The 15,550-nt window shown below is 39.5% G+C and overlaps 1 protein-coding gene across 4 annotated transcripts in view; it reads left to right on the top strand.

Annotated features, from left to right (window-relative positions):
* The first annotated feature begins 3,633 nt into the window (after window positions 1-3,633).
* Window positions 3,634-15,550, top strand: part of Dmxl1 (Dmx like 1) — a 148,040-nt gene continuing 136,123 nt past the window's right edge. For 2 of the 4 annotated variants that reach the window (XM_075968687.1, XM_075968684.1), the window contains exons 1-2: window positions 3,634-3,850; window positions 13,797-13,922. In XM_075968687.1, the coding sequence (XP_075824802.1) occupies window positions 3,764-3,850; window positions 13,797-13,922 (213 nt within the window). In that variant the 5' untranslated portion in view covers window positions 3,634-3,763. The remainder of the gene's footprint in view (window positions 3,851-13,796; window positions 13,923-15,550) is intronic. The other 2 variants (XM_075968689.1, XM_075968688.1) reach the window with 1 other exon arrangement.

Below are 15,550 nucleotides of genomic sequence, written 5' to 3'. Positions count from 1 at the left end.
GTATATCTCTCTCTCAAAGTTAACTTAAAGTTGCTTTGAATGAATTTGAGATGATAACTAAACAACACATCCAAACATTCTTGGTGACTGTATTAGTTACTTTTCTCGTTACCAGGATAAAATACCTGGTAAAAGCAACTTGCAGAGGGGAGGGGTTGGTGTGTTTTTGTCTCAGTCCATTCAGGTGGGAAGACACAGTGGTATGAGCATTGTTGGAGGAGGCCATTAGTTTGTTTTCCAGCTGCCCAGCAGCTCAGACCCATAAAATCACGCAGAAACTATATTATTTAAATCACTGCTTGGCCAATTGGCTCTAGCTTCTTACTGGCTAACTCTTACATCTTAATTTAACCCATTTCCATTAATCTGTGCATCACCACGAGGTCGTGGCCTACCAGCAAGGTTGCAGCACGTCTGTCTCTGTTGGGGGCTCCATGGCTTCTCCTTCACTCTGCCTTATTCCTCCCAGCATTCAGTTTAGCTTTCCCCACCTTGCTCTATCAGGCCAAGCCTCTCTCTCTCTTTCTTTCTTTCTTTCTTTCTTTCGTTCTTTCGTTCTTTCATTCTTTCATTCTTTCTTTCTTTCTTTCTCCAACAGCTGAAGTGGAACCAGTTTCTTTATTAACCAATGGTATTCACAGCATAAAGAGGGGAATCTCACATCAGAGCATCAGGCGGCCAGTATCAAGAAACAGAGATAAACGCCAGTGATCCTCTCCTTTTCTCCTTTATATTTAGTTGGACCCATGGCACGGTTCTGTCTACATCCCGGGTAGGTGAAATGCCTCAGAAAATGCCTTATCAACACACCTGAAAATATGTCTCCTAAGTGATTTCTAGGGACGGCAATGTAGCTGGTAGTTGAATGCTTGCTTAGCAAGTGTGAGACCATAGTGTCAATTTCCAACTCAAGAGAAATTCAGCTCATGGTATCTTACACTTCACAAACTTCCATAAAACACACTACACTTTGCCTTTTGTTTTCTTCTTTTGTAAGGGGGTCTCATGTAGTCATGGTTGCCTGGCCTTAAGCTTCAATGCACCCAAGGCACTCCTGATTCTCCTGCCTCCACCTTCCAAGTGCTGTAACTACAAGGAGGTGCCACTGTGGATGACCTAGTGTTGTCTAATTTATGAAAAGACTGACATTTTTTAATGCATTTTCATCTTTCTACTTAGAAACAGGAGATAGCTCTTAGAAGATTATTCTTATATATTTTTTAAATTGCAAGTCCAAGTGAATGTATATTGCAAGTGTCTTAGGAAAAGGATAGTTACTAGTATTTGTCACTGAAATGTTAGTGTAACCGTAGATGGCTCATTCACTTCCCAGCTGTCCAGACCCGAATAATCACATAGAAACTATAATAACTACAACATTGCTTGGCCAATGACTCAGCCATATTTCTAGCTAGCTCTTACTTCTTGAATTAATCCATTTCTATTAATCTGTTTATCACCATGAGGCTGTGGCTTACTGAGTAAGGTTCCAATCTGTCTCCTTCAGCAGCTACATGGCATCTCTCTGACTCTGCCTAGTCTCTCTCTATATCCCTTCCAGCCTGGCTAAATTCTGCCCTGTCATAGGCCAAAGTAGCTTTATTCATTAGCCAATAAAAGCAACACATATACAGAAGGACATTCCATGTTATATTAGTTTTAAGCATCTTCATTTTTTTTTTTAATTTTGAGACAGGGTCTCTCTCTGTAGCCCAGGATGGCCTGGAAGTCACCATTGTTCTCCTTCTGCCTCTGCCTCCAGAGGACTGACTCTCTCTCTCAACGGTAAATCAGGTATAATACAGGGCCTCATCCAAACACACTCTCTCTAAGCTCCAATGTGAAATCATTTTGAGGCAGGATAGAAAAACAGGAATATTTGAAATGATAGGAGAAGGGAGAAGAGCCCTTCATCCTGGAAACTGGTTGAAACCTACTTCTAGCAAAGAATCAAGAATTCTAGCACAATTAACAATTGTTCAAGACCTTTCTCTTTAAACCTCAAATTTCCTAGGAATCTCACCCAAAACCAACTTACAGGAAAATAAATTCATATAGTAAACACTTTGTGAAACTTCTGGCTTCATCCTTTCAGAGTCCAGTTCCTTTGAAGTTATTTCCAGGGACACCTTCTAATCTCTCTTATCAAAAGAAAGAGAAAAGGAGGAAGATACATTGTTGGCAACCTTTTGAGGTGTAACTTGAGAGTCTCCAAAATGTTTTGTATGGCTAAAACAATTCTAGTCCCAGGAACCCCATCCCTTGAGGAGCCCATACCATCACTTGGGTGTGTTCTCTTTCTGAATACTGCTCTATTAACACTCGCACTTAAACCAATATTAAAATATTTTTATTAAACCTCACCTGTGCTTCACGAACTGGAAAGTCCTGAAATTCTTTTCTGCACCCAAGCTCCAAATTCCGGTTTGGCTTGAAGTTTGTAAACTAGGCAAACTCCTTAGGCAGCCGAGAGTGTCAGAGCTGAGCTGTGTGTCTGACCTCTCACCTCTGTCAACATTACTGCAGCAAAGTTCAATATTATACTCATCCATTTGAAACTTTTCTCGAACACTCTGGATTAAGCTTGTGCCAGTCATTTGCGATGGAGGGGAACAGAACAGTCTGTCCCTACGAGGGGAAGCCATTTGAGCAGACTTTTGTTAATAATAATATGAAATTAGTGTCAAAACATAATGAGCACTGGATGTCACCACTGGTGCCTGACAATTCATTTTGAGATTCTTGGGTTCTCTTTCCAAAACAAAGTAGGACTGGTGGGTCATTATTATCGGCACTACTGTAAAAGAATGGTGTCTATATTAAAAATACATCAACTAGTATTACTGAAGAGCTTAAACCTTTCTAAATTTAGTGACTTGGAAAGGCGCCGGAAAAACCACGACAAGGCTGAAAGGTTTCAATGGTCACTTTTACAGAGTATCACGGGGGAATGCCTGTGGGAAGCGGTGCATCTTGGGACTTGTAGTCGTCCTAGGGTCAAGGAAACGACAACTTCTCCCTGTTGAACTTTCTGTCCCAGCAGTTAGGTTGACCCCTCACCAGAAGCACAGCTAGGTAACTTTTCGGTAAGTCTCGGCTCTGACTGTTGGCGCAAGGCTCAGGACGCCAAAGGCTCACAGGCTCCTCCACAAGCCTCAAAGAGATTGGCCTCTCCTCAGCATGGGGCGGAGCTCTTTGTACTTCCGCGTCTCAGGATTGGCTAAGCCTCGCTGGAGAGGGCGTTGCCGCTGCGTGTGCAGTGGGGCCCTCGGGATCGCAGAGGCAAGTCTCGCGATACTTTGGCGCAGAGGCTGGAGCCTCGTCGCGAGCGGTGGCAGCTGGCGAGGGCAGCGGGCGCGCGGCCGGGAAGGCGCCGCCGGTCTGGTGGGAGCAGCTCGTGCCGCGGGGCCTCTCTGGCTGCGAGTGCCGCTGACCCGGCTCGGGCGTTGCTTGCGGACAGCGCGGCTCCGCGGGGAGCTTCAGGCCGGGGCGGATCGGCGAGCGGTGGCCGCGCTTCACCTGGGCGGCCGTGACAGGTGCAGAGCGGCGCGGCGCCGCCCCCGCTCGCCCGGCCCGCCCCCTTCAGGCCTCGGCCGCCCGGCTCGGGATGAGCCGCGGGCCCCGACCGAGCGTCTGCGGCTTCGGGCGCCCGGCACCGCCGCCTTTCTTCCGCTGCCGCCGCCCCTAAGGGGAAGGCGCAGGGAGGTGGCTGAGCCCAGGCATGAGCTGACTGCGGCGTCTGCTGCGGGACTGGGACGCCGCCATGAACCTGCACCAGGTGCTGACCGGCGCCGTGAACCCCGGCGACCACTGCTTCTCGGTGGGCAGCGTCGGCGAGCAGCGCTTCACGGTGAGTGCGGGAGAGAGAGAGAGGGAGAAGGAAGGGAGGCCTGGAGCAGACTGACTCTTCGCTCGCTCGCTCGGCCTCCGCTCCAGTTAGCGTGCTTTCAGGCTTCCAGAAATGGTAGTCCGACCCCCTCGGGCCAAAGTAGCTCTTCCAAAATGATAGTTGAATAACGAGTTGGGGGTGGAAGGGGTCTTTTGACTTTTCTCGCTTCCTAGCGAGAGTTGTCGAATGAATTTAGTTTCAGTCTTTGGGATATGTTTCATTTTTTTCCAGTTCTAAGGTCAAGCCCTTGTAGTCTTAAAACAGTTACTGATTATTAAGCCGGCGCAAATAGCAGTATAATGAAAACAGCTCCTATTTATTTTCCTTAAAGTTCGCCAACGAATAAGGAAACTATTCTTCATTCATTCCTATCATCCTTTGAGTTGCAGAGGCAGCGGCCTTGTACTTCTTGAAAAGTTTTGAGGGTATTCAAGGTAACACTGACAGTTTCACCATTGTAGTGTTAGGGTTTCCCCTGTTTGCTTAGGGCAGGTTAAGATTTAGCCAAAGTGACTTGCTCTTCTTTGCCTTGTCCAGCTATTAGAACGAAGATGATCTGTCTCACATTTCTGGCTTTATCGCTATAAATGACATTTCTATCTTAGTTTAGTAATTTCAAGTCATAACTCAGTACTGGACTTCAGATATATCTTTATTTATTTATTTTTTGGTTTTTCGAGACAGGGTTTCTCTGTGGCTTTGGAGCCTGTCCTGGAACTAGCTCTTGTAGACCAGGCTGGTCTCGGACTCACAGAGATCCACCTGACTCTGCCTCCCAAGTGCTGGGATTAAAGGCGTGCACCACCACCGCCCGGCTGGACTTCAGATCTTTAGTCTGACTATATCTGTAGTGCTGATAAGTTTTGCAGCAACTTTGTGATTAAATGTAAAATTTTGTATAACTAAAACAGCTTAATAGATGCCCCAGGCTTAGGAATCATAATTTTCCAGATACGTGTGTGTGTGTGTGTGTGTGTGTGTGTGTGTGTGTGTGTGCGCGCGCGCGCTGGACTAAGTAACACTCAGCATTTAACGTGATTTAGGGATTTAATGCTTAAAGTGTCCTTTTAGAGTTGTGTCAACTAAGTTCCCTGCTTTCCGATAAAGACGGTGACTTCCCAGTGCAGTGGCACGTGATGCTAGTAGTTGTCAAGATTCTACTTTGTGCTATTTGCCCAGGGGAAGTGAGGGGAGGGAGAAGTCTTAGCACTTGTCACCCCTCCGCTGACATTACTATCTGTTCTTTTTTTTTTTTTTCATTTAAACACTGCCTGGCCCATTAGTTCCAGCCTCTTATTGGCTAGCTCTTACATATTGCTCTAACCCATTTTTAATAATCTGTGTAGCCCACGAGGTGGCTTACCTACTATCTGTTCTTAAGGGAAGGAAGTACAGCTTCCTTGGAGGTCTCCCAAGGTGGGAGAGTATAGGATAGAGAAGTATTGCATTTTCTGCCATCCCCCCCTTTTTTTTATGAGGGCTTTATCCAAGGCAGATGCTCCCAGCTTCTAAAGGAAGGCGTTCTGAATGTACACAAGGCCATAGTGTGTGTACTTCATAGAATGATTAATATGACTGTTCATTTTTACACCTACATGTATTCCTCTGTAAAATCTTGGCCAGTTGATTCCATGTTGCTTTTCAGGAGCTAAGAAATGTATCTTCAACTATCATGTAACTTGTTGCCCAGTTCTGTTTTTAAAGTCAGTTTTTCCTAAAGCAAGTGTTGATGACCTTCCTCAAGCTGGTTGCAGATTGCTTTCAGATAAGCATACAAATAAGTTACATACACATTTATTCACACATTAGAGAGTAAATACATATAAATACATTCGTTTGGTATAAAAATCCCAGCTCTTTTATTTTAGAGTCATGTTTTTTCCTGCAGCCAGCTGTAGTCCCATTTCAGCAAGTTTCTTGCCCTTAGTTTCCTGAATAAATTAGTACATCTTATATTTCTTTGTCTTGAAATTGCACGCTTTCTCCTTCATGTTTATGAACAGTCTATTGTTTTCTTCCTTGAGATTTGTTTTTAACCTCTTTTCTTTGAATGGGATTGAAGACTCTGAGGATCAAATCATAGGCCTCTGGCATTCTAGTCAAGCATTCCTCCAAGCTCACCCCTTCCCCTGCTCTGCTTTTGAGGGTTTTTTTTTTGTTGTTGTTTTTTTTTTTTTTTTAGCAAGAAGAGCAAAATATTAATGATAGATTATATGCAAAGACTAAAAATCCCTCTGAGTTGTAGTTGCACTTGAGGGGGGGACTTGGGATTTTGCAGTCTCCTATTCATCCTTTGTGGAACTTGATGATCTCTCTGAAGTTGAGCCCGTCTGCAGTTCTTCCCTTTACACTTTCGCAAATATTTCAGCGCTCCGAGGATCACAAGAACAAGACTGGTTCCTAAGTAACGTCTCAACATACTTCAAATTGAATTGGAATGCCAATTTTCATGTTTTAAAATGCTGTTACTAGCCGGGCGGTGGTGGCGCACGCCTTTAATCCCAGCACTTGGGAGGCAGAGGCAGGCAGATCTCTGTGAGTTCGAGACCAGCCTGGTCTATAAGAGCTAGTTCCAGGACAGGCTCCAAAACCACAGAGAAACCCTGTCTCAAAAAACCAAAAAAAAAAAAATGCTGTTACTAATATAGGTTATCATATCAAAACATTCAGTTTTGTTTTTTTTTTTCTTACTACATCAACTGCCTCAAACTAGTTTGGATTTGCTTTGGGAAAGCTACTAGTGGACACTGACTATCTCACTCATGCATTCAGAATGAATGCTTTTATTTCATTGCTTAGCACTTTTGCCTTGAGTATGTGTCCTCAGTGGCTTCCTTGGGAGTGCCTAGACAGTCACTGAAGTCGCAGTTGAGTCATAACTGCTTTGGTTTCAAGCATGGTTCTTTTTGTTTGTTTTTAATGTTTTCATTGAGCTATATATATATATTTTTTCCCACTCTCCTTCCACCCTCTGTTTTTGGATTTTGTGAGACAAGGTTTCTCTTTGTAACAGTCCTGGACTGTCCTGCCACTCCCTTTGTGGAGCAGGCTGGCTTCGAACTCACTGAGATTTGCCTGCCTCTGTCTCCCAAGTGCTGGGACTAAAGGTATGCACCATCAACGCCCGGCTCAAGCATGGTTCTTTATAAATAGGTTGTTTGTTTGTTTGTTTGCTTGCTTGTTTTTAATTTTTGAAAATTTTGTTTTTTGATTCAAGGATCAAACCATTGGGTCTTGCACATGCTCACATGCTAGGGAAGCTCTTTGAATCTTCAACACTGTTTTCACCTTTTCTTTTGAGTCAGCACCTTGCCAGAATGCCCAGGACTTCTGATCCTCCTGTCTGCTACTAGCTTGGACCACAGGTCTTTGTCATTAGTTGTTTTTGAGCACGTTCTTTTTCTAACCATTAAATGTTATTTTTCTATCATCTTTTAATGGGACACTGTTTTGTTACATGAAATGTTTACTTATTAAATTAAGGTTATAGTTCATTGTGCCTAATTCATGGTACTTTGTACTAGAAAGTGTATAAATACTGGTTGACTTGATGTGTGAGCAAAGCAGCTTTATTGTTGTGCGGTTAATAATTGCAGTCTTTTAAAATTGCTTTAATAATTTAGATATGAGTCTAAATACAATATTTCTACTAAAGTTTCATGAAATTTTTTCATAGTCCATTTGTTACACGTTTTATCATCAACATCAAATGAGGAATTAGGGGAGATAATGGATACATGAGCCAAATTATTATTTTTTTCTTTGGTTACAGTAATGCTTCCCTCTTTCTTTTATTCATCTTAATTTCCTTTGGGGGGTGAGGAAATGTTCTGTTTATGAGACACAGTAATTTAAAAAGAGATACCATTAATTAAAATTTAGATGTCTTAATAGTTTGTGTAGAATGCTGACATAAAATATTTTTTCCTTTTATAATTAGTCCATACTTAGTGCCGACAGTGTGTTTTGGAAGAAACAGAAAGGGAGTTAATTTATTTTTTCAATTTTATTACTTTTTTAAATGTGTGTACGTGTCACATGTATGGTAGTCAGAAGAGAGCTTGTAGGAGATTGTTCTCTTCATCTGCTGATGGTTGAAGTCAGGGTTCTTTGGATTGAATTGAGGTCATCAGGCTTGTAAGTACCTTGCTTGCTGATTCAAGAAGGTTAACTTTTAAGAAACAGAAAGCTAGTATTTAGGATTTTCTTTCTGTATCGAGGGTAAAACAAATATTTTATAGCTTCAGACTTTCTTTAATATTAGACAACTCGGTGCTCACTCATGTCTAAGTAGATCCAGTTACAAATTCAAAAATGCAGCTATGGTTCTATGGGGGTTTTGGTAGGGAGACTAAATAAGTTTCTCTTCCCCCAACTTTCTGTGATAGTAATCTTGTTTTATTTTAAGGATGCTTTATTGGTGGCACTGTGATTGCTGTATTTGGAAAATGGAAGGGTTCTATGAATGGTGTACGTCTTTGTGGGTGGGGAGGTTATAGACGGGGAAAGTTTGTCTTTGTACCTATCTGGAAGAAGAAAAAACTTCATGGTATCTATAATGCCGTTCCAAGTAACTTAGTTGACCTTTGTTTTAAAATTTTTGGTTCATTTTATCAATTACTGTGATTTGTAGAAGTAAGTACACTTAAAAATTAATAAAATTACACTAATTGTCAATATTATGGTTTTAAAAGAGAGAATAAGCATTAATTACAACATAATCAAACTTGAGTTATTTAACCAAAGCATATTCTAGAAAGAAAAATTTTAGGACATTTACCTAAAATGAAAGGTTCACGAAAACAAACTTTGTTTTAGAGAAATCAGTTTCCAGATTAGAAGACTGGCTATTACAAACTTGAATTTTGAAATTTAGAATACTTCAGGTTAATTGTCAGACTTGGAAGTTAAGAAGGTCCTTTGATTGATGCTTCTTAGTGCTCTGGATTCAGGTCTTCCTGTGCATTGCATCCTGTTTACTTGAGTTAGTGACTTACTGTTGTTACCTGTACCTAACTGGATGATTTTCAGTTGAGAACCTTCATTGGCTAGGAACAAAGCCTTCTAATTATACTTATTTATTTATTTTGAGACAGGATTTTACTATGTAGCTCAGGCTGACCTTTTAACCCCTACCACCTAAGTACTGGGATTATTATATATGTCATTCTCCTGGCTTGGTTAGAGATTTGACAGAAGTAGTTGGTGTACCAATTGTAATATACAAATATTTTGTGAGAGTTATTTGATAATCCAGCACAGTGTTGTTGCTATTGTTTGTTTGTTTGCAGTGCTGGGAACTGAACCCAGGACTAGAAGCATGTTAAATACCAACTTTGTCATTAAGCTGCATTTGGTAACTCTTCATATTAAGGTCAAAGCACCTTAAGTGAGTTTTTGTGAATAATTTATTTCAGACAAGTCTATACCTAATGTTTAAATTGTGTTGACTTTGTTTTTATATTTTGAGACATAATCCTGTCCTGGAACTCCTTGTATAGATTAAGTTTGCCTTGAACTCACAGAGATCTCCTGCCTCTGACGATTGAAGGTGTGCACTGCCATGTTGGCTTTTGTTATTTTTGAAATAAGGTCTTATTATGTAGCCCAGGCTATCAGCTAATTTACTAGGTAGCCAGGGCTGACTTTGCATTTAGATCCTTTCTCAGCCTCAGTAGTGCTGGGATTACTAAGGGAATGTACTAGCAGGCCTAGCTCACAGTCCATTGTAAGACTCTTTTCTTACTGATATACTTTCATGTTTAGTACCCTGACAGGTGATATAAGTTCTAGAAGTTAAATTAATTTTATATATTGATAAAACTACTTTAGGTGACTTTAAGATTTAGGTGTATTATACACACAAACACATATATAATCTACCCCTTTGTTAGCACAGACTTTATATAAATTTATAGACTAAAAATGCAAAACAATAAAAAATTAAAACATGGCATTGTTTCTACTTTTCACAAACTTTGGAAAACATTGCAGCGAGAGAGTAAATGTACTCTTTCATTTAGAAATGTCATCCATTTATTTTGGGCCTAGAACTTAAAGTACATATGTATATGTACGAGCAATTAATACAAGGTAAAACCAGGGCGTTTTGTATGCAAGAGCATGCTCTACCTCTGATTACTCTCTCTGCTCTTGGATCTTCTGATTGTGGAATTCCTATCACTTCTGTGCTACACAATGTGAAAACCAGACCTTGAACCTTGTCCTTATTATTTAGCATGGTTATTTTTAGACAGCTACATCTTATAATTTAGATAATTTGACATGAGTTAATTTAATAATAGTCTTTGTTGTCCACATCTTTTAACTTTCTTGAACCTTCTTGTTTTTGAATCTAACCAAATCCAACATGCTTTGTTTTTTCTTTATTCCTTTTTGTATCTTCGTTCTTGACTCTTGATCACTCCTTGATAATATAAATAAAACTGGGAAATGCAATTCTATTTACCACCTTTAGATGAGACCTCAAAGCTTCCCAAGCACCCACCCGCCCATCTGTTCATTTTGTTCATGTTCCTCCATAAGATAAAACCTCCCAGCCCAACATTCTGTTACTCATATAAACATTTACCTGGAATCTGTCGGCTGATCACTCCCTCATTGTCAGTTACAAGCCAAAAAAGTCACTATATCAGCATCCTTTTTTTTCCCTGTCATTGCACAATGAATGATATATTTTATCCTACATGTCCCAGGTTAACCCCTTTCTCTATGCTGTGGGTTTTATCTTCAAATTCTATCTGGGGCATTGGTCCTTTATTATCTACTTTCTTTTTTCTCTGGAAATTTCAAGATATGTTTAAAACATTCATCTTAAAAACAGTGCTTTCTGGCAGCCTGTGTCTCCTTAGTTGTCAGTGTCTTCTATGTTTCTTTCTCTTTGGCATTTGTCAATTCACTTATTTAGTTTTCTCCTTAGCTTAGTTATAACATCCTTCTTATAGTTAGTTATAGTTCTAACATCTTTTAGTTAATTACAACATCTTTTCTCCTTTTCTTCCCCTTCCTTTTTCTTCCTTCCTTCTTTCTTTCCTTCCTTCCTTCCTTCCTTCCTTCCTTCCTTCCTTCCTTCCTTCCTTCCTTCCTTCCTTCTTTCTTCTACTCAGTGTTCTTTGTAAGGTACCTTTCAGGATGATAATTTGTCCTTGGTCTTCCATTCTGTAGGGTATATTACCTCTAGTGGTGAGATCTGTGTTTTGAATTTCAAAATGATAAACAATTCTTAGATTTTTTTCACTTGAAGGTGCAACACACTCAAAATCATTGTTTAGGCTCAGTTTCCCCTATTGGTATGTCTTCCAGCCTTTCCTTCCCACCTTGTTTGGTTTGTTTTCTTATATTATTATCATTGAGAATAATCATCAACCAGTTGTCTGCCTTTCCCTCTTTTTTAGTTTTTCCTTTTTTTTTTTCTGAGACAGAGTTTCTCTGTGTATTCCAGGCTGTTTTGGAACTTGGAACTTGCTCTGTAGACCAGGCTGGCCTTGAACTCAGAGATCTCCCAAGAGATTGAAGGCCACCGGGGTCTACCTCATAAATATCAGATCTCTTCCTTATCTCTGTCCATACTACCAATGTCCTTGTATGCAGTCATACTTAATCTCCAGTTTAACACTGCCAGAGCAGAAGGCACATTAAGATAAGTGTGACCTTTTCAGGTATTTTAATAGACATTTTTAGTCTATTGCTTGTAGAAGGTTCCTTCTTAAACTTGCTATATCTGTTATTCACAATTTGTATGGTAGGAATCCTAAATACTTTTTCTCTCTTATGTCTAAGCACTTTTACACATTCTTCAAGCAGCTTTTCAACTCCTTCTGCTTTTGCAGAAAAGATCTTAATATTCTCATTCCTAAAGCTTTAAAGTAGAAGTCTCTAGTCAGATTATCATTTCTCCTGTATTCATTCATTCATTTACTCACTCACTCACTTAGTTACTTATTTATGAGTCAGGGTATCTCTGTATGATCACTGTGTAGATCAGACTGGCCTCAAACTCACAGAGATTCAACTGCCTCTGCCTGCCAAGTTCTAGGATTAAAGGCATGCATCACCATCACACAGTGATTTATTATTATTATTATTATTATTATTATACCATAGCCTAGTTCTTTCTTTCTTTCTGGGGCCCATGGTGTCCTTTGTCATAGCATCCTAAGCAGCTAGAGAGGTAGAGAGTAGTAAATATTCTGAGAACAAATGGGACAGAGAGCATGGGATGGAATCAACTGCTCTAAAGACAAAGCACATTATGGGCCGCACCACACCTGGGCAACTGGTCCTAAGAGATCTAAGAAATCTAAGAACGCATTCAGATTAGTCTATTTTTGGATTATATAGCGTTAAATAATGTTTGATTTTAAATTTTGTGTTTTGGCTGCTAACTTGAGTTTCACCAGAAATAATTCAATGAATTTGGTCCATTTTTAGGATGGGACATCCATCCATTTCTGAAATTTCTCTAAGCATGCTTCTGCCATTTTATAATATGTATTTTATGCAAAATGGTGTTCTCAAAATACAGGCTTATAAAATTAAGGGATCAGTAAACTGAAAATATTAGACAGCACGCTACATTTTTTTCATAAAATATTCAGCCAATATTTTTTAATAATAAAAAAGCATATTCATCTCACTAATATACAAATTTGTTCTTACCTTTTATAAATGTTAAAATTTTGTGTATGCCAAATAATTGTTTTAAAATACTTATCATTAGTTTTTTTGTTTTTTTTTTTTAATTTGGGTTTTTCAAGACAGGGTTTCTCTGCAGCTTTGGAGACTGTCCTGGAACTCTGTAGACCAGGCTGTCTTTGAACTCACAGAGATCCACCTGTCTCTATCTCCCAAGTGCTGGGATTAAAGGCATGCGCCACCACTGCCCGGCAAAAGTTTGATTTTTTTTTACCTGTTTTACATATCTATACCTTGGGCCATTCAATAATTTCTCAGTTGGACAAAGTTTTAAGAAACCCTGAGGTAGACAAAGACCAGGCAAATAAAACTCAGATAAGATACTTTGATATGGAAAAAGGAATAGAAGGAAGGGTGGTGTAAGGACCACCTGGTGAGGGAAGGAATCAGGCAAAAGTGCCTGAGATGGACTGTCCTGGTAAGGAGTTGGGGTTTTTATTGTAAGTGTAGTGGGAAACTTTAAAATTTAGGTAGGAATTATAACTTGGTGCAGTAAAACATCTTTAGGACTCAGCTGTTTGGTTTGAGAACAAAGATATAAGCAATTGGATTGTTAACAGTAGGGCAGGAGACAGATGATGAAGTTACAAACAGGGATGATAGCATTCAGTGAAGATAGAAGAAATGCATGTGATTGGTTTCAGATGGGCATAGTGATATTTTATTTATGTTTTATAAATAAAACTTGTCTGTAGACCAGAAGGTGAAACTAAGCCATTAGAGGGCAGGCAGTGATTTCATACACCTTTAATCCCAGGATTTGGGAGACAGAGTCAGGAGGATCTCTGTGAGTTCAAGGTCACCCTGGGCTGTGCAACAGATTCAAGTGGAGGTGGCTGCTCACACCTTTAGTCCCAGTATTAGGGAGTCACATGCCTTTAATCCCAGCATTAGGGAGGACTATAAAAGACAGGAAGTCACACTCTTTCAGTCTGAGGAAGAGCTCTTTAGTGGCTTGGCTACTTTGCTTTACTGATCTTCAGGTTGAACCCCAATATCTGTCTCTGAGTTTTTATTATTTGTGCTACAGTTGGGACTGATTTGTGGTGGATTTGCATATAAGAAGGAAAGAAAATAGTTCAATGAAGGCTGTCTCGAAGGCAGTTAAAATTTTTGTGTTTTAAACAATATTTAATGCAAGTTTTCTACATATTTTCTTGAAATGTCTATCATTTTTATTTTAATTTTTTAGGCCTATGCATCTGGATGTGACATTGTAATACTGGGAAGTAATTTTGAAAGATTACAGATCATCCCAGGCGCTAAACATGGAAATATTCAAGTGGGATGTGTGGACTGTTCAATGCAGCAAGGCAAGGTTTGTAATCTTGTGGTAACTTGCAGATTCATTTTGAGTATAGTTTTTGTCAGAATAATTTCTGAAATATATATTTCCTATTCAATTAAGACCTTCTTTCCAAGAACAAAGCTATACATTTCTTTGGCTCTCTAAGATGCATTTTGGAAAATGTCAGAAATTCTGATAATAATCTTTTGTTGTTTTAAAATACTTTATTTTATGTGTATTCCTGAGTATATTTATGTGAACTGTGTGTGTGTGTGTGTGCAGGTTATCAGTTGATGCCAGAAGAGTATTTTGGATTACCTGGACCTGGACTTGACAGTTGATTGTGAGCTGCCTGACATGGGTTCTGGGAGCAGTACTTACTTAGGTCCTCTGCAAGAGTAGCGAGTACTTTTAATCAGTGAGCCATCTCTTCAGCCCCTTCTTGATTTTTGAGACAAGGTCACATTGTAAGCTCACTTGTCCTGGAACTCACTATGCAACCTAGGCTGGCCTTGAACTCAAAGCAACCCTACTGTCTGTTTCTTGAATGTTGAAACTACAGACAGGAATTATTATACCCAGTTAGGAATCTGTTTTTGTATAATGTTAAGATGTAGCACAGTCTTCTCTACTAATTGAAACAAATGTAATTTTTACGTCTAAACATGTCTAAAACTTAGTTTTTCAGCATTAGAAAAAAAAAAATCAAGGCTGGGTAAGTCTTTAATCCCAGTACCTGGGACGTAGAGGCAGGTGGATCTGATCTCTCAGTTCAAAGCCAACCTGAACTCTCTACAGAGTTAGTTCCAGGACAGCTAGAGATACACAGAGAAACCCTGCCTTGGAAAACAAACAGAAGAGAAAAATTAATTAATTAATTAATTAAAAGCCTTCTAAGAGGTTAACTTTCTTTAAAAAAAAAGGAATAGCATTATTTTCAAAAGGCAAATTTGGTAGACATTCTTTTTAAAACGGTATTCTAGTAACTCCTGGAAAACATCGAAAGAATACATATACTAAAATCTGAAATGTTTTGTTCATTTTTAGGTCTAAGAAAAGACTTACAGAGGCAGGAGAGACGGCTCAGAGGTTAAGAGCAAGGCTGCTCTTCCAGAGGTCCTTGAGTTCAATTCCTAGCAACTACATGGTGGCTCATAGATCACATGAGATCTGGTACTCTCTTTTTGTGTGTAGGTATAAGTGCAGGCAGAACACAGTATATATAATAAATAAATGAAAAAAGAAAAGACTTCTAGGACCTCTGTTTGTATATGAAAAGTAAAAATAGTAATTTGAAAGTAAAATAATTGCAGCAAATACAAAAGAAACAACATGTAGTTCTTGTTGATCATTTTAACTATAGTTTTGTAAAGTGTTCTGCTAGGAGTCATTCCAGGCAACATATATACCTTGAAATAGCACCAACTAAGTATAGAAGATTAGGCCTATCTGTCTGTCTGTCTATCTTTTTTTTTTAATTGCTTTAGCTAGCTTGGAACTTGCTATATAGACTGTGCAGGCCTTGAGCTCACAAATCTCTCTGCCTCTACCCACTTAGGGTATGCACCATCATGTTAGGTACCTAATGATACTTTTGATAAAAGGAGTTTTTATTTCAGTCTTTATCTGTTTGTTGTACCGCAGTTTTTTTTGTCACT

This window comes from Microtus pennsylvanicus, chromosome 4, assembly GCF_037038515.1.
Source record: "Microtus pennsylvanicus isolate mMicPen1 chromosome 4, mMicPen1.hap1, whole genome shotgun sequence".
NCBI lineage: Eukaryota > Metazoa > Chordata > Mammalia > Rodentia > Cricetidae > Microtus > Microtus pennsylvanicus.
Note: the sequence above shows the minus strand (reverse complement) of the source record. Positions and strands in the feature narration are given on the sequence as shown.